Here is a 26,425-nt window from a genome sequence, read left to right as displayed (position 1 = left end):
CCCCCCCCCCCCCCCCTTTTTTTTTAAATAAAAAAAACAAAACAAAATGGTGCTCTAGCCAATTTGTTAAGCACCTCAACTATTTCATTAAGCACTCGCACTGAATGTCATCTTCTCACTAAAACTTAGGTAATTCAAATGATGTGTTCCATAATTTTTTATCCCACTTTATTTAATATTAAGTCGTAGTAACAATAGGGGTGTACAAATCGAACGGGAAAACCGCACCAAACCGGAAAGTCAAACCATACCGATTAAAAAATCCAATTAGGTTTGGTTTGACTTGGTTTAGTATTGAGTAAAAAATTCCGAACCAAACCGACATTTAAATATATAATTTTTTATATATGCTTTTAAGAATTTTCATAGAATTTTCTTTTAAAAAATGTATAGAAATATTTGTGATTCTCTTATGAGATGTAATATTTAGTTAAATATGAAAGTTTTATTTTATTAGCTTTAAATAATGGGTTGTACGATCACTATCTTATTAAGTAGTATTATATTAAAATGTGTCAATCTCTTTGTTCTTCCATATTCATAAGTTAAGATCTAAAATTTTTATATTTCAAATTTGAAGTGGTATTCGATAATTTAAAATGAAATAAAACATATCATTATATATGTATCATATTAGTTTTTATGTTTAATTATTAAATTTAGTTAATCTTGAAAGTGTATATTAACGAAAAATTATTGTCAGGCGACTAAAAAACTAAATATCATATGTTACTAAGAAAATTCTCCCGTAAGAATATGTTGATAGATCATATGTTTTTCAATTTTTTTAATTTTTACTAAACATATATTTACTTATAAATTTTTTTAACAAAGTAAGATTGAAATCCGAAAAATATGAAAAACCTGGCAAGACTGAACCAATCCAAACCGAAATAGTTGGTTTGGTTTGGTTTTGATAAAAACCGAACCAACCCAGTCCATGTACACCCTAGTAACAATTTTTTTTTTTTTTTGCAAATAATGGAAAGTTGTAGTTAAGATAAAGCTACCCAACTAGACATTGTATCTTGCAAATGAAAGACAGAGCGAAAGAGCGAGAATTCGGTTTGGATGCAACAATAAAACAGAAATGTGATCTGCACGTAACAAGGAATTATAGATGTTAGTTGAACGAGTTTCCTACTTTTGTTTAATCACTCATTTTTAGTTTAAGTTCAAAATATTGACAATATAAAGTATATTTACATAATCATATCACTAATCATAAGGTAACTATATTTAATTTTTTATGATTAACATTCATTGATAATTTTATAATATAATAACTACTATATTATAGTAATATTTTCAATTACACGAACAATATATACATAATTAATTTTTTAAACAACAATGCATAAAACTTAGCTTTATTTTAACAACTCCTACTTTAATGCACGTACAGGTCATGAATTTAAGTTGCTTCAAACCTCCAAAGCTTGTGTCATTTGTCCGTGGGGCAATCAGAAGTTTCCCTGAGATAGAATCAAATGATATTTGGATTTTAGTTGGAGTAAAAGACAACTCCAATAAATTAAACCAGAACAAGAAAAACAATGTATAAGTGGACAAAATTGTTATTAATATGGCTATGCATGCATCAACAATAACGGTTTACAAAATTTAATGTACCAATTCTTTTTCTCTTTCTTTTCCCGTCATAGTTTTAGATATAGTATATATCTTAGTACTCCCTTCTTCACTTGGCATGTATACTAAAAACAGATTTTTAATTTTATTTGTCACTTTAGTATATCAAGAAAAGACAAATTTTTTTCCTGTTATACCTACAATATTTATTACTCATTTCAAATTATTTTCTCAAATTAATTAAAATATGCATCAATTAATATGGGTATCATGGTAAATTATACACTGTATTTTTTTTTAAGGGGCATGAAAAGTCAAAACGTGCCTAATAAAAGTAAACGGAGGAAGTATATATTACAACAACATCAATGTTTGTTCTGGAGGTCGAACAGTTTTTCACGAAATCTTATGAAATTCAATTCACTTAATATCTGGATCCTAATTAATTAAGCGTTCAAATATCTTGTTTAATTTAGTTAGTTCAAATATTGTGGTCATAATGTTTAGATAAAAGCTTTTCGATATAATTTCTTTTACATGTAATCATCAGAAAATTAGTTCTGCACCTTGTTCATATTTTGCATTTTAATACCCCTTCCGTTTCAAATTAGATGGGTACTTTCCTTTTTAGTCTATTCCAAAATAAATGACATATTTTTAGATTTGGAAATAATTTAATTTTAAACTCTTCATTTTACCCATTTTACCCTTAATGAGAAGCTTTTATAATCACACAAAATCATAGTCCCACAAAGCTTTTACCCCTTAAACTTTTAGGATCACAAGTTTCAAAAGTCTTTTTTCTTTAAACTCATTGCCGAGTCAAACTATCTCGTCTAAATTGAAACGGAGGGAGTAGTTTTTATTTGAGTAAACTATTAAGAGAAGAAGTGAAAGGTAATGTGAATCTTAGACAACAAAATACAAAATTCAAGGGCATAACATCTAGCGAGGAAAAGATTAAAGCTCAATGGGTGAAAGCATTTTTACCATCCGAAAATTGAGTAATAGCAAAAAGATATTTCGCTTTACAGAAAAAAGAAGCACTAAGGTAATTATTTTTATAATAACTTATACTATATGATTAAGTTTATGGATAATCATAAGTAGTTGATTTAATTGGATCATATTAAGTAGTGACACTTTTAAAACTTGAGAGGGCTATTATAACTCTACTATATATAGTAGGGACCAAATTTTGATATGATGTTCTGAATTTAAGAGATAAATTTGGAAATTTTCTCCATTTTAGAAGGTGATACTTTGAAATGAAGGTAAAACATCTAATTTGGGCCGATTTCAGATGTGGGCCTATTTAAGATAAGTGGTTCGGCCCACATAAGAAAGTGGTCCAGCCATCCACACGTAAATGTCAGCATCCAAATTAAATGCCTCTCTAATATGAGTTGTCAACGTGTCGGCTTAGATGACGTCACTTTCAGGCTGGTCGATCTATCGGCTCGGCTTTGCCCACTGGGACCCACAAATGCCACAAATCCTTTCTACTATAGCTAGGGATGGCAAAATGGTTCAAAGAAAACGGTTAACCACCTATATTATCCACTAAAAATGGGTTGGATATTGAACTTTTTAAAAACAGGTCAAATATGGATAAGAACCATGTTATCTATTTAGAAAATGGATAACCAATGAGTAACCAATGGATAACCAATGAGTCTAATTTTTACATTTGTAAAACCTCAAATTGGAGGTTCCTCAAGTTATAGAAACTAAGAATTTTCTCAAAAGTGATCATATGCAAGAAGTCATGGATAATATCGGTTATCCGCCGGTTAACCTGTTTTTTATCCGTATTAAATATGGGTCGGGTCGAATAATTAATCCGTTTTTTCATTACCCGTTTTTAACCCGAACCATATTCGACCGGCCCGTTTGCCACTGCGGACTATAATAGAAGTAGTATAAAATTCTTATCCTTGAGGTCCTCACGTGAACTCAATGCCTCAAGTACACGTGGAAGGAATTTAGTGGTTGTCTACAGTACCAGATAGGCATCTCCCACATGGGAAATCAATCAGAGCTGCTGATTAGGACCATCAGATCTGATCATGAGAATCCCATTGATTCTCTCTCTCTCTCTCTCAATTACTAGCATAAAAATTAGTATTGCTTTGTTTAATTTATTAAGTATTGTTTGATATCAGCAGATGATACGCATGATTGGTACTAAAATTAGTTTAATATTAATTCTCATGACAGCAGTCAAATTACTTGTTTAATTTATCTTGTTAGATTCCTTCTATTCCGAATCATTTTGGTTTGTAAAAGATGAGTTGACATTCCTAAATCCACTGTAATCTAGTAGTATTTGATTAGTTTTAACGATGACTTAAAGAGGAATTACAAGTATCTAAGACACTGATTTAATCATTGATTAGGGATGCAAAGAACATGCAATAGAAAGTTCCAAAATATTAGTCTTTTTGTTTTAAAACTGATTGGTGTGAAATTAAAACAACGATCCGTTGATTCTTTTCTTTTCTTCTTAATAAGATTTCGATATTAGAAATTACGGAAAGCACCAAAATTAGGGGTGGAGCTAAGTGGAGACGACGTGATTCAATTGAAATACACTGCAAAATAGGGAAAACTAATTTTATTAGTATTATATATAAACTGTTAAACCACCCCCCAAACCACATAAGAAAGATTCTAAGGTGGTGGCAAAAGTTTATGAAAACCCTTATATTAGTTCCTAGCTCAGCCACTAACCATAATCGAAAAATAGATGAAATTAATTCTCTAAAAATAGTAAGTCATATAAAATGGAATTAATGTAGTAATAATTTGATAAAAAATCAACTGAACTTTTTTAGGTGAATTCAAATAATAAATTGATCTAGGACGAATATTCACATTAAATAAATAACATGATCCACAAATATATAAAGTTAAGCCCAAGTTAGTTATAACTTATAACTGAGGCGTAATGGTTGTTTGTTTGTTGTTGTCTTTGAATAATTCGTCTCACATTAGATTAGATGAGTTAAATGTAAAAGATTTCCCGTCAATTTCGAGCCATATTAGGATAGGTACTCTGTCCAATATTAGAGAATTTGAGGCATTTTAGACCAAATTGGTCAGAGTGAATGCCTTAAATGGGAATTGGCCCATCATCGCCAACTTTGTGGAGCTGTTTAATTCTTAAGAGTTCGTGCTACCATTTACTAGAAATGAAGTAAATATAGGGGAGGGCCAACGAACAATTCAATTCTCTGTATTCAATTTCTTTTGCATTTAGAAGTATTGGTGTATATGCATTGTACAGTATCCACAGTGTCAAATTCAATGGCCTTAGCCCCCAACGACCTCTTTTGTCCGAATCCCTCAAACTAATCAAGTGGTCATGTGGAGAAGGGGGGACTAGGTTTATCCCTTTCACAACGTTCTGTCACTTTCTCCAACATTTTCTAGAACTTAACCCCATGGCTCCACTACAACAATTACAACTGGTAGTATTAAAATCCATTTCTGTTCCAGTAGTATTTGTAAAATTCCCAAGCTGGCCACTCCTTGGGCATGACAATGACCCCTAAAGCAAAGAGATCACTCTCCACCAATCAAGTCCACATTTGACTAATAAAACAATGCCTACCTTGTCAACGCTAAAATTCAAATCATCCTCGTCATAACATTCTTACGACGACTCCAGAAAGAGAGGTATTAGGGCGCTAAAATACATTCAAATGCGTGCATAAACCAAGTCTAAAACTCTTTACTCTGATATCAAAGTATAAGGCCAACAATGGTCTTTTTCTTTATAATACGTGCGTGCAAGAGAGTGCAAGCTGCAAAGTGAAAGTACGGAATCAAACTCAGCTTCATTCGCGCCTAATAAAGAAATATGAATTTAACTTCAAACATATGCATTCATTTAGCACCCCGTCCAACGTGAGATGAATTCATCTCTTAGCAAAAGAAGTGAGATATGTCTCACTCAAGTTTGTTTAGCGTGACAATCGAGTAATATGAATGCACAACTTTGGCTTCTAGGTGCAGCAAAAGGGTCAAAAGTATCTCACAACATCCTGCCCCTCAACATTGCTTCTGCTTTCCTTACCTGCTTCAGGGGTCCGATGATGAAAACCTGATCAAACAGTGATCGAGTTGTATTATGCAATTGTAAATTATTTCTATAAAGCTAAAAGTCATTTTTTGATTAGTCTAAAACTTGGTTGCATCTCAAACCAAATTCAATAATGAAAAGAGTAGTCTTTGAAAAAAAACTTCGAAGTATTTCAAGATTTCGAAGGCACAGATGACATTTCTTTGTAAGCTGATATTCCTCCTTTTAATGTTTGGGATGTTTGGGATGGCATCGTTGCTTCATATAAGTTTCATCCTATACTAGGTAACGCCCCGTCTAACGGCCCCACACTAATCACATAGACCAATGTGATCTTTGGCTCTTGCAAATGTAATAAATGTAATGATATTGCTAAAAGTTTTTTCTTCTTCTTTGAAATGGGTGATATTGCTAAAAGTTAAAGATAGTTGATGAATTTAGTGGAAGGGTCGGTGGGATCCCGGCCAACTTCCTCCCTAACAATGTATGTGAATGAGGATAAGTACACCAGAATTTAAGAGCTAATTTTGAACTGCAAACTTGTAAATGAATTGGCCTACATAATTGAGATCATAAGAGAGGAAGAAGTACAATGTATCCCTTCCAGACATGAATGACAATCTACTTCAGATAATAATTCAAAAGTAAAGAGTTACATGTTTAAATTTACCAACCTTGTCTGGCGTCCCCTTTGATCCACCGATTAGAATTTCTGCCCTGCAAAATGTTTCATATTAGGACCCACTAAACCAGCAAACAAGAATGATGAAAGGGAGAGACTATTACTTGCATGATTCTTTGATTGACAAAATCGAGGACCCTTTTCTTCCAATAACACATCCCATTTTCCTGGCTGGCACATCAAGTACTGACAGAATCTCCTCTTCCAAAGTATCTCTTTCCACATTGAGGAACTCTGACAGGATGAATCACAGTTTAGCAGAAATGCGCTAACATTTTATTGGTTAAGATTATCTTGCAATTTGATAATATGCAAACTTTCACAAATTAAATTTTCAAAATTATGTTCTATTACAAATTTGTGGGATTTTACTGGGTATGTTGTTGTTGTATGTCCTATTACAAATTTGTATCTCCAAAATAGGCTATGTCAGTCAGCCTTCCACCTACATGCATCACATCTGACACTTCTTGTGTTATACTTTTGATGGGCCAGCTTAGTTTTCCACTAACTTAGAGGTGATCAAACTAGACATAAATCAGGACGAGGCCACATGGCCTTAATATAGTAAGAAACTTTTCCAATTACATAAGAGAATATCCAAACAAAATAACATGTGAATTCTGGTATCACTAAGTATTCATGGCCTTGGTGGAGAGCTCGAGATCACCTGGAATGGAAGGGATTGCTGGCCAATCAGCATATCCATTGTCACTTATGCAGAAACACCGACAACAAAGTGAACCACGAACTGCAAGTCTCCACAATGATTGTTCACTCAATTTCTCCATCATCTTATGGAATATGTATGGAAGAAAGCGAACATCATCAGCAGCCGCACGGACCATCAACTCAGATAATGGTCTGTAAGTCCAAAACTGAGGATCCTGTGGAAAAGGAACTAAGCAATGTGATTCTACAAGGTACATAAGCAAAGACACTGTGCATAAATGGGATATCTAAGCATGGAAAGAAGCTCCATATAGTTAATCTAATACTAAAGTTAATTTGAGAAGTGAAAAGTTGCCGTCATGTATAACTGCGCAAAACCTGAAGCTTATCAAAATACAAGACCATTTAGTTGGGATCGGCAACTATTTTGAAGAGCACATACATAGTTAATTGGAGCAATAAACAACGAAAATCTTGTCAAAGAACTCATCCCTTGCCAACTCTAAATACTAGGTGATTATTTACCCATAGCAGGGATTGGGGGGGGGGTGGCTTTCTTTTTTTCTCCTAATTATTCTTTTGTTTGGGGGTGGGGGAGAGGCATAGTAAGACTTTGGTTTATCTTCTCACTGTGTTAGTTCCTGAAGACTACTTGTTGCCAGGTGCCTACTTGGTAATTCTTTCCACATATAATTCATCTTGTTTTTCGACTACCAAAGTCTTTAAGAACCCCTTGGCAAAAGGGTCAAAGAACTTTCTCAAAATTATCTTTTCTCTGATAAAGCTATTTAACTGTGGTCTGGGAATGATAACCAAGGATGCATGTTCCACATGGAAGGCATGTCAACTGAAGAAAGAAATTGGTAACATAGAATCCAACCTCCCTCAGAAGGGAACGGACTTCTTTTTTCTCAATGTATGATATACCTGCAATCACATAAAAGAGATAAAAAGGAAAAGGAAAGCCAATTAGCAACTTTATCTCTCCATGAACTTCTTTTTTACAACCTAGAAGTTTTCCATAGCAAGCTTTTTCTAGTCATGAGCATCATTAAAGTTCATTGCATGCCCTAAGTTTTTATGAGCAAAAACTAAAGGTAGAGAGAAGAGGTGGTCAGAGTTACAAGTTCCACTGGAAGTGCAAATATAGTTGAGGTTATATTGTCAGTATTAAGGAATCCTTGCTGTGCACCGTAGAATTTTTGCTTCATTTATTTTCGCTCTTTACATTTTGAAGTTATGAACTAGCCAGAAATTTTTTGATTGTCCTTAGATATTCTTCTTCCTCCCTTCCCCACCTCAGTCCTACCAACTAATTACATTACATGTATACCATGACAACTCAAAATATGCAAATTAATTTGTTCCATAGTCAAAACTTACAGAATAGTATCAATTTCCAATGCCATCTCTCTAAATGTATGGATAACAACACAATGCTGAAAAGACATTCCTCAAAGAATGAGATGCAGTTCAAAGAGGACACTTCGCAATTCTTTTCCTTTCTCTTTTATGATTAAAAACCATAAGAGCAAGCATAATCAAAGCCAGATCCGAGATAATGGCTGCCCTTGTTCAGCTGCCGTTTTCAAAAGTTACAAGAATTGATATTTTTGACCAAAAACCATAACCAGTGAAATTTGGATATTTTATAGAATATAGATCTTGCTTCTCAAAACCAAATCAAACATTTCCAGGAATCAAAACAAAACCAAACTTAGCTGGTCATCCTGTAGGAGTATTTGCATTTAACCACTCAACATTCATATACTCAGTGCAGTCACCACATGGGAAAAGATAAATAGAAGCTGAACAGGGAGATAGTACCACAATAGCGTGGATCTGCAAGAAGGCGCACAAAAGAGATATGGTCATCTGGTGCCCTCTTCTTCCCCAACTGTTCCTCTAGCAGATAATATGCTATCTGTACAACATAGAAAAGTAAACAGTCACCGAGTAGAAAAGCAAACTTTGTTTTGCTGTTGGAAGTAAGTTAATGTTCAGGAGTGCTTTACATTAAATAAACCATATCTGGAATAAAGAATCAGTGGAAATGATTTATTTTATCACACAAGATAGATTTTTACTGCACTATGGAAGAAGTTAACATCATCAGCAGCAACTAAAAGAAAAGCCTCTCATTAATGGCTCACGTTCAGTCCTATTTTCCAAATTACTAATGAAAATGATATCATCGATCTGATGTCAAATCATCATATAAACGTCCAAAAAATAAGATTTCATCCGTTGAGCTTCTAAATAAGATACCAACTCCTATCAGTTAGAGGTCACAAAAAGTGGTGCAGTAAATTAAACAAAATATAGCGAGAATATTATCTAGCGAGGCAGTGTAGAAATCAAAACTATCATGGCTGGGAATCAGCACAATCCAGGTGAACATTAATAAGAAAGATATCTTACACATGAGGTGGTAGAAAGGAAACATGCAATGAGTATGCAAGGGGCCCGGTTAAGCAGCAAGAGCGTAATGTCTGAATCACTTACAATTTTCGTTAAAAGGTATCTAACAGAATAACAGGAGAAACTAGTAGCCAATAGCTTACAAGAAAGTACCAGAAGCTAACCTGGGTATCCATAACATTGTGCAACTTGATATCAAACTGATAGTATAATGCCTGAAAAAGAAAGAGGAATTATATGTGACAAAAATGATACAAGAGGGAAAAGAGAAACAAGATTAGGAGGTTAAAAGAAGTTCCATAAGACCTCACTATCCCGTTTGCAGTCGTGAATAACTTTTGTGACATACATAGACTCAAGAGCAGGCTTACAGGCATTAATCAACTTTTTCCCACCACGAATTGCATCAACTAGGTAAATAGCATCCGGAAAAGCAAGCTGTCAATTTCAATGACGAAAGGTCAACTAAAAGGTGAATAATATGGTCAAGCCCCACCCAAAATTCTACGATAAAACCTATAAACTAGTGAAACTTAGCATGGAATCACCATCCCAAGCCAAAAAAGTCAATTTACACATCTTGCAATTTGTACACTAAAATATTGGACTTAGGACACAGAAAAGACAAGCTTTAACCAATGCTCAAAATGGTCGACCTTGGGTTGACAGGGGGCTTGGTACAAGCCTTGACATATGAAACCCGAGCACTGACTCCATTAATTTGGAAAAAAGCAGGTAATGAGTTTGATTTGGATGCACAAAGTCTAAAGGATGATTATAGCTATGTTATTGTCAGGCAAGGGAAGTTAGGAGATAATTTTCTGAATCCTGCAACTTATAGCTATGATTTTTTTTTTTATTATTTATTTATTTATTTTTGCTTTGCAAGAAAACAGATATTCAATTAAAGTTACTCCTAATAGACTTACACAAAGCTGCTATTGAATAACATCAGAATATTGGCAAATCAAGTGAGGCACAAAGTTGGAATGTACTCAGAACATGTAGGAATTGACAAATACCTGCACAATACAGAGAGTTCCATATCGACAGAGGTCAACACCCTCGCAGTCAAGTCCAACAACCAACTCATTTTTTGGGGAAGGGTTGAGAAATGTTGCTGGAAGTTGAGATTCATGGGTGACGATATAAATGGGCACTGGTTTTAGAACTACTTCATGATCGGCATGTTGCCTACCTGCTCAAATGCATGATTAAGTGATACGAACATTAACCAGTAACTAAATTATTACAGTATACACATAAAAAGGGCAACGAACTACATGCCCTGATTGGAGCCCTAATCACATCCCAAAACCAGTTACGACAATTGAAGTGTTGGAAAATAATAGGCACACATAGTTTACCCTAAGTTAACAATATCAACATAGTAGTAAAACTAAATATTGGGCATAAAAGACCACCTGAATTGGAGGACGGTAGAGGAATGTAAGTTTGGCGAGGACTAGGTGCTAAAGCCATAAGATTAAAAATTTGAAATTACCACCAGAGCAACAATCGATTTTAACATCAAAAATCTTTTTGTCTATGATTGGATATTCATGTTCTCAAATACTGCTGTTGTTGATGCTTTTATTCAATGGATATAGCAAAGAGAAAGCAGCAGTGAAGAGGCTATAAAAACCTGCAGAACGGTACAATGCGGCGTCTCTGCTCAGGGCATGCGCCTTTTGCTTGATACTTTTTCCCTACTCTTTCTGTTTCTCTCGGGCGGAGCCGTCCGCGTGCTATGCCGTTGTTCTGACACACTCTGGTATATTGGAAGTTATATAAGAATGGGCAGGGAGGTATACGGGTTGGTTGCTATTTTACAATTATCAAATCAAATTAATTGTGTCGGGTTATTAAATCTAAAAACTTTAATTCTAGAGTTATTTTGATTTGTCGGGTTATCAAATCAAACTTTAATTCTACTAAGATACAACTATATAAAGTATTTTCCAAAAAAATAATACAAAATATGAGATGTGTCATGGCTTATCCTAAAATATTCAACAATAAAGACAATAAAATTATGTAATATAAATATTGCTAATTAAAAAGTCATAATAAAAATAAACATAATCTAAAAGTACTAAGTCATGCTAAACTAAGTAGACTAATAAGGGCGTATTAATTACATGACTAAACGCTAAAAAATAAAAATAAAAATAGGTTATGCATTTTTATTTAAATTATTGCAAAACAAAAAATAGATATTCAATACATTCCCGTTCGTGGTATTGAATTGAATGTCTTTTGTTAGTATTGGTATTGATTTGATTTTGGTTTGGGCTTTTATTAGTATTATTTAATTTACTAATATTAATGACTATAAAACTTATTGGAACATTCAAAAGTTTTAAGTTCAACCTTGAAATAATACCTTAAAAGATAAAATTATGAATTTTTTTTAAGAAATATTTATAGATTACATCACAATAAGTATATTTATATATTAAATATATCTAAAATTTCTATATATGTAATGTCGGGTTGGTTTGGTTTCGATTTGACTTCTTTAGTTAAAACCAAACCAAACCAATTATGGTCGGGGGTTTTTTCCCAATACCAAACCAAACCAAACCAATTTAACTCGAATTATCGGGTTGATGCGGTTTGTCGGTTTACTTTGTACGCCCATAAGAATGGCAATGACTTCTTTTTAAAAAGGAATTTATTCTAAAAGTATAAATGTTCTTTTTCATTTTGCAAAGTAATGTGATGAAGAAGGTTTTTTAATGTTGTAATAAGGTTATTAATGTCACTTGTTATGAAAAGTTAACATGTCACCTGATAATATATAAAAAATTATAGTATATAATTTTTTTTAAAAAAAGTTATAAAGAACGTTAGGATATAAAAATTTGAGGAGTATTTAAGTTATAGACACATATAATGCTATTTTTTTATGAAGAGTTTTCTATTGTTGTAAGTCAATGTAAGTGATCTATATACTGTGTGTGCACATAATTTGGGCTCTTTAAAAAAAATTACTTAAAGCTTAATATGTAATGTATTTTACACCATAGTTCTCATGACGAATTATCCCTCAACAAAATTAGTAGTTCATTTTCAATTATTTGTAGCAATACAATAATTATGTTTTACTTATTGCGTTCTTCCCTTTGCATCCCATCCATTTCTTTTTATTCCGTAACAAAAATTACCAAAAGCAAAAGATAAAACTTAGGAAACTTATGTGGGGGCATTGTTAAAGAATGTTAATCATATCAAAGTACAATCGATTTGTTTGAGCAAATTAGATCACATGATTTAACAAAATCATAACTGTCATTTTATCTCACAGCAAGTAATAAAAATATATGTATTAAATTAAAAGAATTATGTAATCATCGTATAGATTTTGCTGAAACTCAAATAAGAAGATTAAAACATAATTAAGAAATTAATATAGTGTATATTAAAAACGTGGTTAAGAAATTCTGGTAATACTATCATAGATAGTGGTGTACTCGAGTAGGTCCCTTAATTTGACTTGGAGTTTTTACTAAGGCCCTTTGGGAACTAATAAAAACTTCATGAGTTTTTCAAATGTTTTGATTTGAAAACATTTGGTAAGGCGTGATGATTTGCGTATCAGTGTGCATAATCAAATTAATAACATTATTAGAAGATATGTAACTTTAGGCAAGGCGTGCATGAGGAAGAAATTTATTCGTACTCAATATTTATACCAATTAAATGAATATCAGACATATTTTATGTTTATACACTTTTATCACTTAATCATAATTAAAATATACTTACTCGTCGATTTATGACTTTTCCAATAAACTTGTTTGATTTAACGGACTAAGATAGAATGTAATTGACCTTTTGTAAACTTGATTGTAAATTAATCATAACATGATTGTATTCGTTCCGGGATTTGAATTGTCACATTTTCCAAACCTCAAAGGCCTTCTATGTCTTCCGCTATTTGCCCGTCGTGTCGACTAGCCAACACATCAAGTTGATAAAAGATAATCAAGAAATGTCACGATCCGGATTTCCCACTCTCGGGAATCGTGATGACGCCTACTCATAAAAGCTAGACAAGCCAACTACTATGATTTTAACACATTAGCAATAATCCAATCAGAGATAAATAGTAATTAAAGATAATCAGATATAAAGTGCGGAAAAGTTATAACAATTCAAAATACTCCAATACATGTCTACCCAAGGATCTGGTGTCACAATTTCACGAACATCTACGAATTTCTACAAACACTGGTTTAGAAAGAAAAGTACAATTGTTCTCAAAGTGAAGAGACAGCAAAAATCTAAAACGGGGAAGGGCGACTTCAGGCTCTGCGGACGCCAGCAAATCTACCTTGGTCTCCCTGAACTGAAGGCAACTACCTCAAGGTACTCATCAGGTCCGGCATCGAAATCTGCACAAAAGAGTGCAGGGTGCAGTATTAGTACAACCGACCCCATGTACTGGTAAGTGTCGACCCTAACCTCGGTGAAGTAGTGACGAGGCTAGGACACGACAACCATATAAACCTATGCAGTTAAATCGTATACGAACAGAACGATAATAACATAAAATGACAAATAAAGATGGGAAGGGGATCATGCTGCGAGGAATATCAGGTATTAACAGAATTTTAGTAGAGAAGCATAAAGAACACCATATTTATATCAGCGGGAATAAGGAAAACAGTAACACGTGCACGACATCACCCTTCGTGCTTTTACTCTCGTCCTCACCATAAGAATCAACAGGATCGACACATCATCACCCTTTGTGCATTAACTATCATTATCATGACACGGCATCACCCTTCATGCATTAACTCTTGCAATATCGGCACGACATCACCCTTCGTGCTTTAACTCTCAAATCATGGCACGACATCACCTTTCATGCGTTAACACTCACAATATCGGCACGACATCACCCTTCGTGAGTTAACACTCACTCACCATATCATGCACGACATCACCTTTCGTGTTTTACACTCTTCCTCACCCCAAACAATAGAAACAATACATTCCGGCAAGGGAATCAACAAGATAAACAATAACATCCCGGCAAGGGAATTAACAATATAAACAATAATATCCCGGCCAGGGAATCAGCTATAACCAATCTCTTTCCAATAGTTACTTCACAAAACAAATCCTAACTTGAGCCAATACTCAACAATGATCAATTACTAGGAAATTATCATGAATCATGTTCAACATTGATAATCATCAGCCTAAGCATGGACAATACACAATAGAGTCACAACAATCATGGTATAAGACTCATGGGCATGCTTGAGACCAACGTATAGATACTCGTCACCATGCCTATACGTCGTACTCAACACTAACACGTAGCAATTAAGACCACAACTCATATTCTCTCAAGCAAAGGTTAGACCAAACACTTACCTCAATTTCACGAATAAAAATCAAACCTCAATTACTGCTTTACCTCTTAGTTCTACTTCCAATCCGCTTGTATCTAGTCATAATTTACTTAATAACATCAATAATTGCTAAATAAACCAATTCTAATGCATGATATAGATTTCCCAATGTTTCTCCCAAAAAGTCAAAAATTGACCTCGGACCTGCTTGGTCCAAACCCAAAATTCGGATCAAAACCCGATTACCCATTCACCCCCGAGCCCGAATATACAATTGATTTTGGAATTCGACCTCAATTCAAGGTCTAAATCCCCAAATTTCAATATTCCTAAGTTCTACCCAAAATTACCAATTCCACAATGAACACCCTAGATTCTAGGATGAAATCTTGTAAAAAGAAGTTAAGGAGAGAAAGAAATGAGTTTAAAATAACTTACATATGATTTAGGGAAGAAAGAGTATTTGAAAAATTGTCTCTTATGCTTTAGGGTTTTGGAAAAACAATGGATGAAAAGTCCCGTTTATATAGCCGTCACAGATCCTTAAAATGCTGACCGCGGAAAAAGGGTCGCGGCCGCGAAACAAACCGCTGACAGCGAAGTAACGGCCGCGGGAGCTTTAGCCTTGCCCACCGCGGCAGCGAAATCCCCAGAGCGGCCGCGAAATTCCACCGCGGACCGCGAAACCCCAGGTTCAGAGACCTGCAATTTTTGGAATTATGCAGCACAAGTCTTTTTCCTAAGTCCATACACCCCGAAGCCTATCCGTAACTCACCTGAGCCCTCGGGGCTCTAAACCAAACATGCATACAAGTCTAAAAACATCATATAGACTTGCTTGTGCGATCAAATCGCCAAAATAACATCAACTACGAATTTAACCTCAAATTCATGAAATTCATAAGATAGTTCAAATTTTCCATTTTCTCAACCTAGGGTCTGATTTTTATCAAATCAACTCCGATTCTTACCAATTTTTTCATAGATTCGACCTAAATATTATTTTAAAACCTGTACCAAGTCCGAAACCAAAATATGGGCCCGATACCATTCAGATCACACATCGTTTCTTTTCCAAAAGTCTTTATATTTTCCAATAGACAATTTTCTTTAAAGATTCTTTTTCTCGGGCTAGGGACCTCGAAATTCGATTTTGGGTATACACCCAAGTCCCATATTTTACTACGGACCCTATGGGTCTGGGTCCGTTTACCAAAAACGTTGACCGAAGTCAACTTTGATCAATTTTAAAGGCTAAATTCAATATTTCTCTTAAATTTCACATAAAAGCTTTTCGGAAATGTGCCCGGACCGCGCACAAATCGAGGTGAGACCAAAGGAGATTTTTAAGGCCTCGGAACACAAATTTGACTTCTAAAACAAGATATGACCTTTTGGGTCATCACAAGAAAACTATTCAAATGATCTTTTCAATCCCTATTCCGTAGTATGATTGCGATACTCTCAATTTCATATAGCTTGCCTCGAGAATTATTACATACATACTAGAAGTACATACCTGCTATTGAATAAATTATGTTAATGCAAACATATGGGAGCATTGTCCTAATTTGTTTTTTTTAAGATTCAGACGTCTGAATCTGAATATACATCTGAATATCAAGATGTGTATTAAGATTAAGACATCTGAATCTCAATATACATCTGAATATTAGGATGTGTATTAAGATCTAAATACTAAATAATTAAAACTATTTGATTTTTAATATCTGAGTGTATAAAATTTATTTTTATTTGAAAATTAATAAACATAAAATTTAAATAAAATACTAATTAATCTAATATTCTATCAATAAAATCTATAATTTTTTTAAAATATAGTAGTTGCTGGTGGTGATGGCTAATGGTAGTGCTTGTGAATGCTGTTTAGAGGCGGTGGTTGGTGGTAGGTTTGGTTGATAGTTATGGTTGAGGGTAGTATTAGTGGTGATTAGTAATGGTGGCGATTATGATTGAGGATGGTGGTGGTGGTAGTTGCGATTGAGGAATGTGGTAGTTAATAATGATGTGTAGTGCCAGTTATGGTTGTTGCTGGTGATGGAGTGGTTAGTTGTGGTAGTTGAGGTGGATGGGTGTTATTTGTGGTTGAGAATGATGATGGTGGGAGTGGTGCAGATGGTGGGTGGTGGTAATCGATTATGGTGACAACTATGTTTGAGGATGATGGTGGTGGTGGTGGTGGTAGTCAGATGCAGAGCTAGGATTTGAAGTGTGTGGGTTCTAAATTGTAAAATAATACTATGACCTAAAACTAATATACAATAACAAACTGACTAAAGAATGAGTATCGATATTTAATATATATTTAAAAAGTAACAAAAGATAAACACAATATATGAATATAAACATTATCATTTTAATTGCACTCGACGACTTGTCATGTTTTGAAAACGATCAATGATCGCATCATTAGGTACACTTTCAAATACTTAATCCTCTATATAACAAACTAAACAATCATTCAAAAAGTTTATCACCAATCCTGCTTCGCAAATCATTTTTAATAAACTTCACTGAAGAAAAAGCCCTTTCGACCGTTGCAGTAGCCACAGGTAATATCAAACTCAATTTCACAAGCAAATAAATAAGTCCTCATGTCTTGTGAATATTTGTTTTAACCAATGTCTTCGACAGATCACCAAGCCCTTTCAATTTAGAGAATGCATTGTTCAATTCTCGCACATAGTCAATATAGTTGTCAAGCTCACAACTAAGATATTCAAGGTTAGAAGCAGTGAACTCATTTGGATAATATGTAGCAAGTTTCATAATCTTATTTCTATCATAATCTGCAAAAAAAATATTGGGACACAAACTAGCCATACCAAGAAGCAACTCAGTATTCACTTCACTAAAACGACTGCTAAGCTTCGAAAGTTGCAAATCAATAGTTGCACAAAAAATTCTACGTACAAATGATGAGAATATGTAATAGTTGAGCTTTCACGCTTCGACTTTCCAAGTGCATACTTCTCATCCATTTTTGGGATTACAATACCATTCTTATCACAAAACGCAGAGACATCTTCTATCAAAGAATTCCGTTTAGATTCCCTCATTGTTTGCAATTGCTTCTTTGTGAAATCAACAAGTTTCATTGCACTAAAAATATCTTGATCTTTTTTTTGTAGGTCCATATTCAAATCATATGTAATTGCCAATAATTTTAACATCAAATGTAACATACACACGAACTCATAAGATCTTATATCTTCCACTAGACTTTTTGCCAATGTTTTCTCCTGATAATTTGAACCCTCATTTGCAAGAACTCCAAGTATATGAAAAATTGATGAGAATAAAGAAATAAAGTTACACAATGTCTTAAAGTGAGATCCCCAACGGGTATCACCCGACCTTTGAAAACCAAGTTCTTGATTTAATCCACTTCCTGTATGAACTTCACCAAGCACTAATAACTCATCTAAATTTTCGGCTTGATCATCTCTAAGTATCTCCCTATGCTTATAAGAACCTCCAACAACATTCAAAACATTAGCCAAAATGTTTAAAAAATTATTTACATCATGATGTTTCTTTGCAACAGCTGCAAGAGTTAATTGCAATTGATGAGCAAAGCAACGTATGCAATATGCCGAAGGATTATCTTTCAGAATCAAAGTTTTAAGACCATTGATTTCACCTTGCGTGTTACTTGCTCCATCATACCCTTGTCCCCGTATTAGAGATGAACTCAATGAATATTGTAAAAGTAAAGAATATATTGCTTTTTGTAATGCAGGTGCAGTTGTACCTTTAACATGAACAAGACCAAGGAATCGCTCAATAAGTTCACCTTCCTTGTTGACATAGCGCAGAACAAGAGCCATTTGTTCCTTATGAGATACATCCTTAGACTTATCAACTAATATCCCAAAAAAAAAAATCCCCATTCAAGTCTTCAATAATTGCTTTCACCATTTCTTTTGCACAAGAACTTACAATATCTTTTTGAATATCAGGAGAAGTCATGTTGTTATTTTTTGGAGCTTTTTCTAATACCACATTTTTCACATCTTCCTTCTTATCTGCAAACCATTTTAAGAGATCTAAAAAGTTGCCTCTTTTTGTAGAATTTACACTCTCATCATAACCCCGAAAAAGTATTCCTTCTTTCAAAAGATACCTTATCACATCAATTGAAGCATTCAAGCGAAGTCGATGTTCACTTTTAATTTTCTCAGATTGCTTGTCCAAATAAGTTAGAATGGATTGTGCTTGGTTCATTAAATCTAGCATCATCTTAAAACATCGATTGTGAACACTACTCACGTCACCCACATGTGATTTAAGCCTTTCTAAACCTTTACTCCAACCTCTAAAACCATCCGTTGTGAAAGCATCGCCTACTTTTTTCCATATCCTCCAACCTCATTTTTAAACAAGTAACAACATAAACAAAATGCTGCATCTTGTTTAATGTTATATTCTAACTATTAAGAACATGAAGTTTTAAACCATTCAGGATTAAAATAACGAATTATTCCTCCAAAATCTCTTTTTGGAAAGACAAAATCACGAGGTTGACAAGGTCCATTTTGTATATAATTTCTCCCTATGCGGTCAAGTAAATTAGGAGGATATTCTGAAATTGGTTTTCTTTCAGCGGGATCAGGCTCATAATCCAACACTTTATCCGATACTTGGGAAGGATTAATATTGTTATTAATAACTGGGCATGGAAAACTTGGCAAAGGAGAGCTAGAAGAAGCTACAGAAGCTTGAGCTTTGTAAAAACTCGTGATCATATTACTTTTGCTAGAAGACCCCAAAAATCACAAAATATAAATTCACTTCAAGTTGTATGTTTCAAAATACTATAACAACCTATTCTTTATCTTTTTTGACATAGTTCAATTTGTAAACTAAATATGCTTTATTCCTAAAAACTTAAAAACTTAGTCTAGATGGATAGTATATACAGTAAAGTCAATTCAATTTATTTGTCTAACAAAGAGACCCACTTATAAGGCCACAACATATGAAAGAAGTCAGAGGTTACAGGCTAATGCTTCGAATAATGACTAATGATTCGAATAGTGATTTAGCTTTCCATATGTTTGCAAATCTTGCTTTCCACATTTATTATATAAATAAAACATAATGATTGTTATGATAAATATCACATTATGTTGGATGTCTACTCTCTTCCATGATCTTCATCTCAAATGTTTAATGACATATTCAATGACATATTTTGTATGTTCAATGATATATTCCATGACATATTTTCTTCACTTTTATGACTATATAAAGGCCTTGTAATAGATAGAAAAATACACACAATTGAAGAAGAAATAAGAATCTCTCTTCCTCTCTTTCTCTCTATATCTCTTAGTTTATTTTTGCTTGTTCTATATTTTTATTTTGGGTTATATTTTATAACACGTTATCAACACGGGGCTCTACCATCTCAAGAAGATCTTTGAGAAAATTAAGGTATAATTTTTCTAAAATTTGTATTTTTTAATTATGTCTGATATTATGAAAAGAAAGTTCGTTGCCCATGAAATTTCGGGCAAGAACTATATGACATGAGTATTGGATGCTGAAATCCATGTAGATGCAATGGGTCTTAGAGACGCCATTAAAGATAAAGATAAAGCATCTACCCAAGACTGTGCTAAGACCTTGATTTTCTTGCGTCATCATCTGGATGAAGGGTTGAAAATTGAATATCTCACAGTGAAAGATCCACTTGTTTTGTGGAATGGTTTAAAAGAAAGATATGACAATTTAAAGTTGGTCACTCTTCCACAAGCACGATATGATTGGGCTCATCTTAGGCTCCAAGACTTTAAGTCTGTTTCTGAATATAATTCTGCTATGTTTAGAATTACTTCTAAATTGAAACTCTGTGGAGATAATATCAGTGACTATGATATGCTTGAAAAAACGTTTACAATGTTTCATGCCTCCAATATGATCTTGCAATAGCAGTACCGAGAGAAAGGCTTCACAAAGTACTCTCAGTTGATTTCTCTTCTACTTATGGCTGAACGAAACAATGAATTACTTATGAGAAATCACGAAAATCGACCCACTGGGTCTACACCATTGCCTAAAGAGGATAAGGTGTATTCCCATTATGCTAATCGTGGAAAAGGTCGTGGCCATATTTGTGGTCATGGTCGTGGCCATATCCAAGGAAGAAAATTTCCTGGTGTTAATCATCCTCCACCGAAAAATAACTTCCAAAAATGGAAAGGGAAAGATGAGAAGCGAAACGCAGAGGGTTCAGAAACTAAATGCTATCGTTGCGGTGGAAAAGGGTATTGGGCAAAAATTTGTCGCATACCAAAATATTTGGTTGAGCTTTATCAAGAATCTCTGAAGAATAAAGGCCCTGAAGCCAATCTTGTCTATGACAATGAATTTGACATCACCCATTTGGATGTGGCAGATCTTTTTGAGCACCCTGATAAAAAAATAAACCACTTGATCGGCGATGGATCTGTGGTTAGAGATGATTGAGCAATTTAATTTTTATGCTTTCCTATTCGTAGTATGTAATGAATAAACATCTCGTAATTTTTATTGTACTTTATAATTCTTCTTATGTAGTTATTAAAAATATTTTTATTTCTGAAATTTTATAAATTTCACAAAGAAGGAGTAATATCCTATTAATTAGTATTCTAGTCTCAGTGATCTTTTAACAATTTTAACTTTCCTTTACGTTGCTTTAATTCTCTTTAAGAAAAGGTTTACAAGCACCCTGGAACAACTTTTGTTACTTCACCCTCAATTTTTTTTATGAGTATGTTCTTTTCTTACACGGATCAATTATTTTTCATACAATGTGGAGGAAAATGCAAATAATTTATACATGTAAATAAATTTATTGTAGTTGTATTAGTCATATGTGTACTTGTATTATTTTTTGTGTAATTATTTGTATAATAATTAGAATTTGTCAGAAAATGCATTAAAGGCTGCTATTGAATTATTGGTTTAACTTTATTTCTTTTTCATTTTTCTCTAAAAATACTAATATTTATTCATATACTTCTTTTGTATGTCAAACTACAAAAAGCAAATATGGATATCTTTCAAAGCAAACTTGGATCAAAGTTCAATTGTAAAAATATTTGCTTAATTGATTCATGTACGACATATACAATATTCAAAGAGAAGAAATATTTCTCTCATTTAAGTATGTATAAGGCAGATATTACTACAATTTCTGGTAGTAGTAATCTAATTGAAGGCTCTAGAAGAGCTACTATAACTCTGCCTATGGGATCAATAATTATCATAGAGAATGCAATGTTCTCCTCCAAGTCCAAGAGGAACTTGTTGAGTTTTAAAGATATCCGCGGAAATGGATTTTATATTGAGATAATAGATGAGAATAATATGGAATATCTCATCGTTACCAAGAATGTCTCTACCCAAAAAAGAGTTATTGAGAAGTTCCCATCTTTATCTTGTGGCCTATATTGGATAAAAATTAGTGCAATTGAGGCACATTCTACCTTAAACCAAAAGGTTACTACTTCCAATACTTTTGTACTTTGGCATGATTGATTGGGCCATCCTGGATCAATTATGATGAGACGAATCATAGAAAACTCAAATGGGCATTCATTAAAGAATTTGAAAATTCTTTTAAATAATGAATTTTCTTGCACTTCTTGTTATCAAGGCAAGTTAATTATAAGACCATCACCAACAAACGTTGGGATTGAGTCTCCTGCGTTTTTAGAACGTATATAAGGGGACATTTATGGACCTATTCACCTACCTAGTGGGTCGTTTAGATATTTTATGGTCTTAATAGATGCATCTTCTAGATGGTCTCATGTATGCCTATTGTCATCTCGTAACCTCGCGTTTGCAAAATTAATGGCACAAATAATCCGATTACGGGCACAATTTCCCGATAATCCAATTAAGTCTATTAGACTTGATAATGCTGCTGAGTTTTCATCCCAAGCATTTAATGATTATTGCTTATCAATTGGGATAAAAGTGGAACATCCTGTAGCTCATGTTCACACTCAAAATGGCCTTGCAAAGTCTTTAATTAAACGTCTGCAATTGATACTAAGACCGTTACTCATGAAAACGAAGTTGCCTACTTCTATTTGGGGTCATGCCATTTTACATGCAGCAATACTAATTCGTCTCACACCGACAAATTATCACAAATATTCCCCGTTGTAATTAGTTTTGGGTCATGAACCTAATATATCTCATCTAAGAATTTTTGGATGCGCTGTATATGTGCCTGTAGCACCCCCATATCGCACCAAGATAGGTCCCCAAAGAAGGTTAGGAATATATGTTGGGTTTGAATCGCCCTCCATTATTCGCTACCTTGAAACATTAACGGGAGATTTGTTCACGGCTCGTTTTGCAGATTGTCGATTCGATGAGGCATTTTTCCCAAAATTAGGGGGAGAAATTAGTGAAACCAAACGTGAAATTTTGTGGAAAAATACATCATTGTCTCATCTTGATCCACGTGCCTCTATTTGTAACACAAAGGTGTAAAAGATTATCCATTTGCAGAAAATAGCAAATCAAATGCCAGATGCATTTACGGATCTGAAAAGGATAACAAAATCACATATCCCTACAGAGAATGTTCCAATCCGTATTGATGTCCCTATTGGAAAATCTTCTAGTGTCATAGCTAATGAGTCAAAAGCACGGCTAAAACGTGGCAGACCATTAGGTTCTAAGGATCGAAATCCTAGAAAAAGGAAAATAAATGATCAAGATGACACTACGAAAGAGTCTCATAAAAAAATTCACGATTTAACCAATCCTGAGATTCATGAGGAAATCAATGAGCCTGAGACTCAAGAAAATAAGGAACTATCAATAAATCCAATTGATATTGAGACAAATTTTAATCGAATGGATATAGTGGTGGATTACATCTTTGCACATAATGTTGCATCTAGCATTATGCAAGAAAGTGAGGATCTTGAACCTCAATCTTTGTCAATAAAGACTTGATTGGCCAAAATGGCAAGAAACAATCCAATTAGAGCTAAGTTCACTTGCAAAACGTGAAGTTTTTGGGCCTGTAGTCCAAACACCTAATGGTGTTAAGCCTGTTGGCTATAAATGGGTCTTTGTACGCAAAAGGAATGAGAAAAATGAGGTACAAAGATATAAGGCACACCTTGTTGCACAAGGATTTTCATAAAGGCCTGGTGTCGATTATGAAGAACATATTCTCCTGTTATGGATGCTATAACATTTCATTATCTCATTAATTTTGCTGTCCATGAAAAGCTTGACATGAATTTAATGGATGTAGTTACAGCCTACCTTTACGGCTCACTTGATAATGAGATATACATGAAATTTTTTGAGGGATTTAAAATGCCTAACACACAGAATTCAAAGTCCCGGAAAATATTTTCAATCAAATTGCAAAGATCTTTGTATGGTCTAAAGCAATCAGGAAGAATGTGGTATAACCATCTTAGTGAGTATTTATTAAAGGGGGGTTATATAAATGATGTCATTTGTCCATGTGTTTTTATAAAGAAAACAACATCGGAATTTGTTGTACTTGTCGTATATGTCGATGACATAAACCTTATTGGAACTCCTACAGAACTCCAAAAGGCAATTGATTATTTAAAGAAGGAATTCGAGATGAAAGATCTCGGGAAGACAAAATTGTGTCTCGGTTTGCAAATTAAATATGTGACAAATGAGATTTTTGTTCATCAATCTGCCTACATTAAAAAGGTATTGAAACGGTTTTACATGGATGAAGCACATCCATTAAGTACTCTGATGATTGTTCGATCACTTGATGTGAATAAGGACCCGTTTTGACCTCAAGAAAAGAATGAAGAGCTTCTTGGTCCTGAAGTACCATATCTTAGTGCAATTGGTGCACTAATGTATCTTGCTAACACTACAAGGCCTGACATAACTTTTTCGGTTAATGTCTTAGCAAGATATAACTCTGCTCATACAAGGAGACACTGGAATGTGATCAAACACATATTGCGATATTTAAAAGGGACTACCGATATGAGCTTATTTTATGGCAATAATTACAATCCCGATCTTGTTGGTTATGCCGATACTGGGTATTTATCTGACCCGTATAAGGCTCGATCTCAAACAGGTTATGTGTTTACATGTGGCGGCACTGCCATATCTTGGCGATCGACTAAGCAATCAATTGTGGCTACTTCTTCTAATCATGCTGAGATAATTGCTATTTATGAAGCAAGTCGAGAATATATTTGGTTGAGGTCTATAATACATCTTATCCGAGACAAATGTGGTTTGAAGTGTGAAAAACTACCCACAATTTTGTATGAAGACAATGCAGCATGCATAACCCAATTAAAGGGAGGATTGATAAAAGGAGATAGGACAAAACACATTTCACCAAAGTTATTTTTTACACATGATCTTCAAAAGAATGGTGATATCAATGTGTAACAGATTCGTTCAACTGATAATATGGCTGATTTGTTCACCAAATCTCTACCAACATCAACCTTCAAGAAACTGGTGTACAAAATTGGGATGCGAAGGCTCAAGGATGTGAGTTGATGCTCTCACCAGGGGGAGTTAATACGCGTTATACTCTTTTTCCTTTACAAGATTTTGTCCCACTGGGTTTTCCTTGCAAGATTTTTAACGAGGCAACTAAAAGGCGTATTTCTAAACATGTGTACTCTTTTTCCTTCACTAGGATTTTTTTTCCCATAGGGTTTTTTCCTAATAAGGTTTTAACGAGGTACATTATCTATGGACATCAAAGGGGGAGTGTTATGATAAATATCACATTATGTTGGATGTCTACTCTTCTTCCATAATCTTCATCTCAAATGTTTAATGACATATTTTGTATGTTCAATGATATATTCCATGACATATTTTCTTCACTTTTATGCCTATATAAAGGCCTTGTAATAGATAGGAAAATACACACAATTGAAGAAAAAATAAGAATCTCTCTTTCGCTCTATATCTCTTAGTTTGTTTTTGCTTGTTCTATATTGTTATTTTAGGTTATATTTTATAACAATGATAATTTAATCTCTGACTAGTACCTATGTGAATGTAAGTTGGTCTCACTAAGAAATTGAAAACAAGAAAGTAGGATCAATGGACCACATACCTTGTCTACCGGTTTGTCAGGGATTCCAGGTTTGAGCTTTTGGAAAATACAAAAGCACAAATTGACCAAAAGAATAGAGGTCAAAATGTGGGACAACCCTAGAATCAAAGATTAAAAATCAAATTTTGTATAAATTATCAAATATAAAATATAAGAGAAACATATGAAGCACAAAATCAGAAAAAAAGAATTGAAGAAGAAAAATGGGTCTAACTTCTAAGTGAGAAAGAGCATACACAGCAGAGAATTGGAGGACGTCCAACAGATTGTGGTAGCAGACTAGTAGTGATTGTCGATAAACAGAGGCAGAGAAGACCCCTAGTTTTCTTGATTTGGGAATTGGGATTTGTCGTTTGGTCTTTGGAGTTGGAAGGCTTTTGTTCTTTTCTTTATTAGAAAGAAAGAAAATGTTTTTTTATTTTATTTATTAAAAGATAAATGTTAGTTTAGTCTCTATTTAGAGGAAC

At 33.9% G+C, this 26,425-nt stretch overlaps 1 protein-coding gene and 1 long non-coding RNA gene across 3 annotated transcripts; both read right to left on the bottom strand.

The window, feature by feature from the left end:
- Positions 1 to 5,413: 5,413 nt before the first annotated feature.
- On the bottom strand, positions 5,414 to 10,998 carry LOC104215293 (uncharacterized). Of its 2 annotated transcripts, none has more exons than XM_009765063.2 (10): positions 10,877 to 10,998; positions 10,475 to 10,650; positions 9,759 to 9,890; positions 9,617 to 9,667; positions 8,859 to 8,955; positions 7,912 to 7,958; positions 7,030 to 7,246; positions 6,464 to 6,593; positions 6,352 to 6,394; positions 5,414 to 5,671 (listed from the first exon to the last, which is right to left on the bottom strand). In XM_009765063.2, exons 1-10 carry the CDS (start codon positions 10,932 to 10,934, stop codon positions 5,630 to 5,632), a joined length of 993 nt encoding a protein of 330 aa, XP_009763365.1. In that variant the 5' UTR covers positions 10,935 to 10,998; the 3' UTR covers positions 5,414 to 5,629. The 2 variants fall into 2 exon arrangements, with proteins under 2 accessions (XP_009763365.1, XP_009763364.1); XM_009765062.2 differs by having other exon boundaries at positions 5,414 to 5,698; positions 10,877 to 10,994.
- Positions 10,999 to 13,601: 2,603 nt separating this feature from the next.
- LOC138886956 (uncharacterized) lies at positions 13,602 to 26,352 on the bottom strand. Its single transcript, XR_011405921.1, has 3 exons — positions 26,195 to 26,352; positions 25,959 to 26,056; positions 13,602 to 13,852 (listed from the first exon to the last, which is right to left on the bottom strand). It is a non-coding gene; the product is annotated as an uncharacterized lncRNA (long non-coding RNA).
- Positions 26,353 to 26,425: the final 73 nt, after the last annotated feature.

Source organism: Nicotiana sylvestris, chromosome 3 (assembly GCF_000393655.2).
Source record: "Nicotiana sylvestris chromosome 3, ASM39365v2, whole genome shotgun sequence".
NCBI lineage: Eukaryota > Viridiplantae > Streptophyta > Magnoliopsida > Solanales > Solanaceae > Nicotiana > Nicotiana sylvestris.
Note: the sequence above shows the minus strand (reverse complement) of the source record. Positions and strands in the feature narration are given on the sequence as shown.

Bases quoted from the DNA above. Each gene is read 5' to 3' on its own strand.
- LOC104215293 (XM_009765062.2), bottom strand. From the start codon at position 10,934: ATGGCTTTAGCACCTAGTCCTCGCCAAACTTACATTCCTCTACCGTCC. The intron at 9,891-10,474 runs GTATTTGTCAAT...TGAAATTGACAG, and splicing joins GAACTCTCTGTATTGTGCAG to CTTGCTTTTCCGGATGCTAT. The intron at 8,956-9,616 runs GTTAGCTTCTGG...TATGTTGTACAG, and splicing joins ACAATGTTATGGATACCCAG to ATAGCATATTATCTGCTAGA.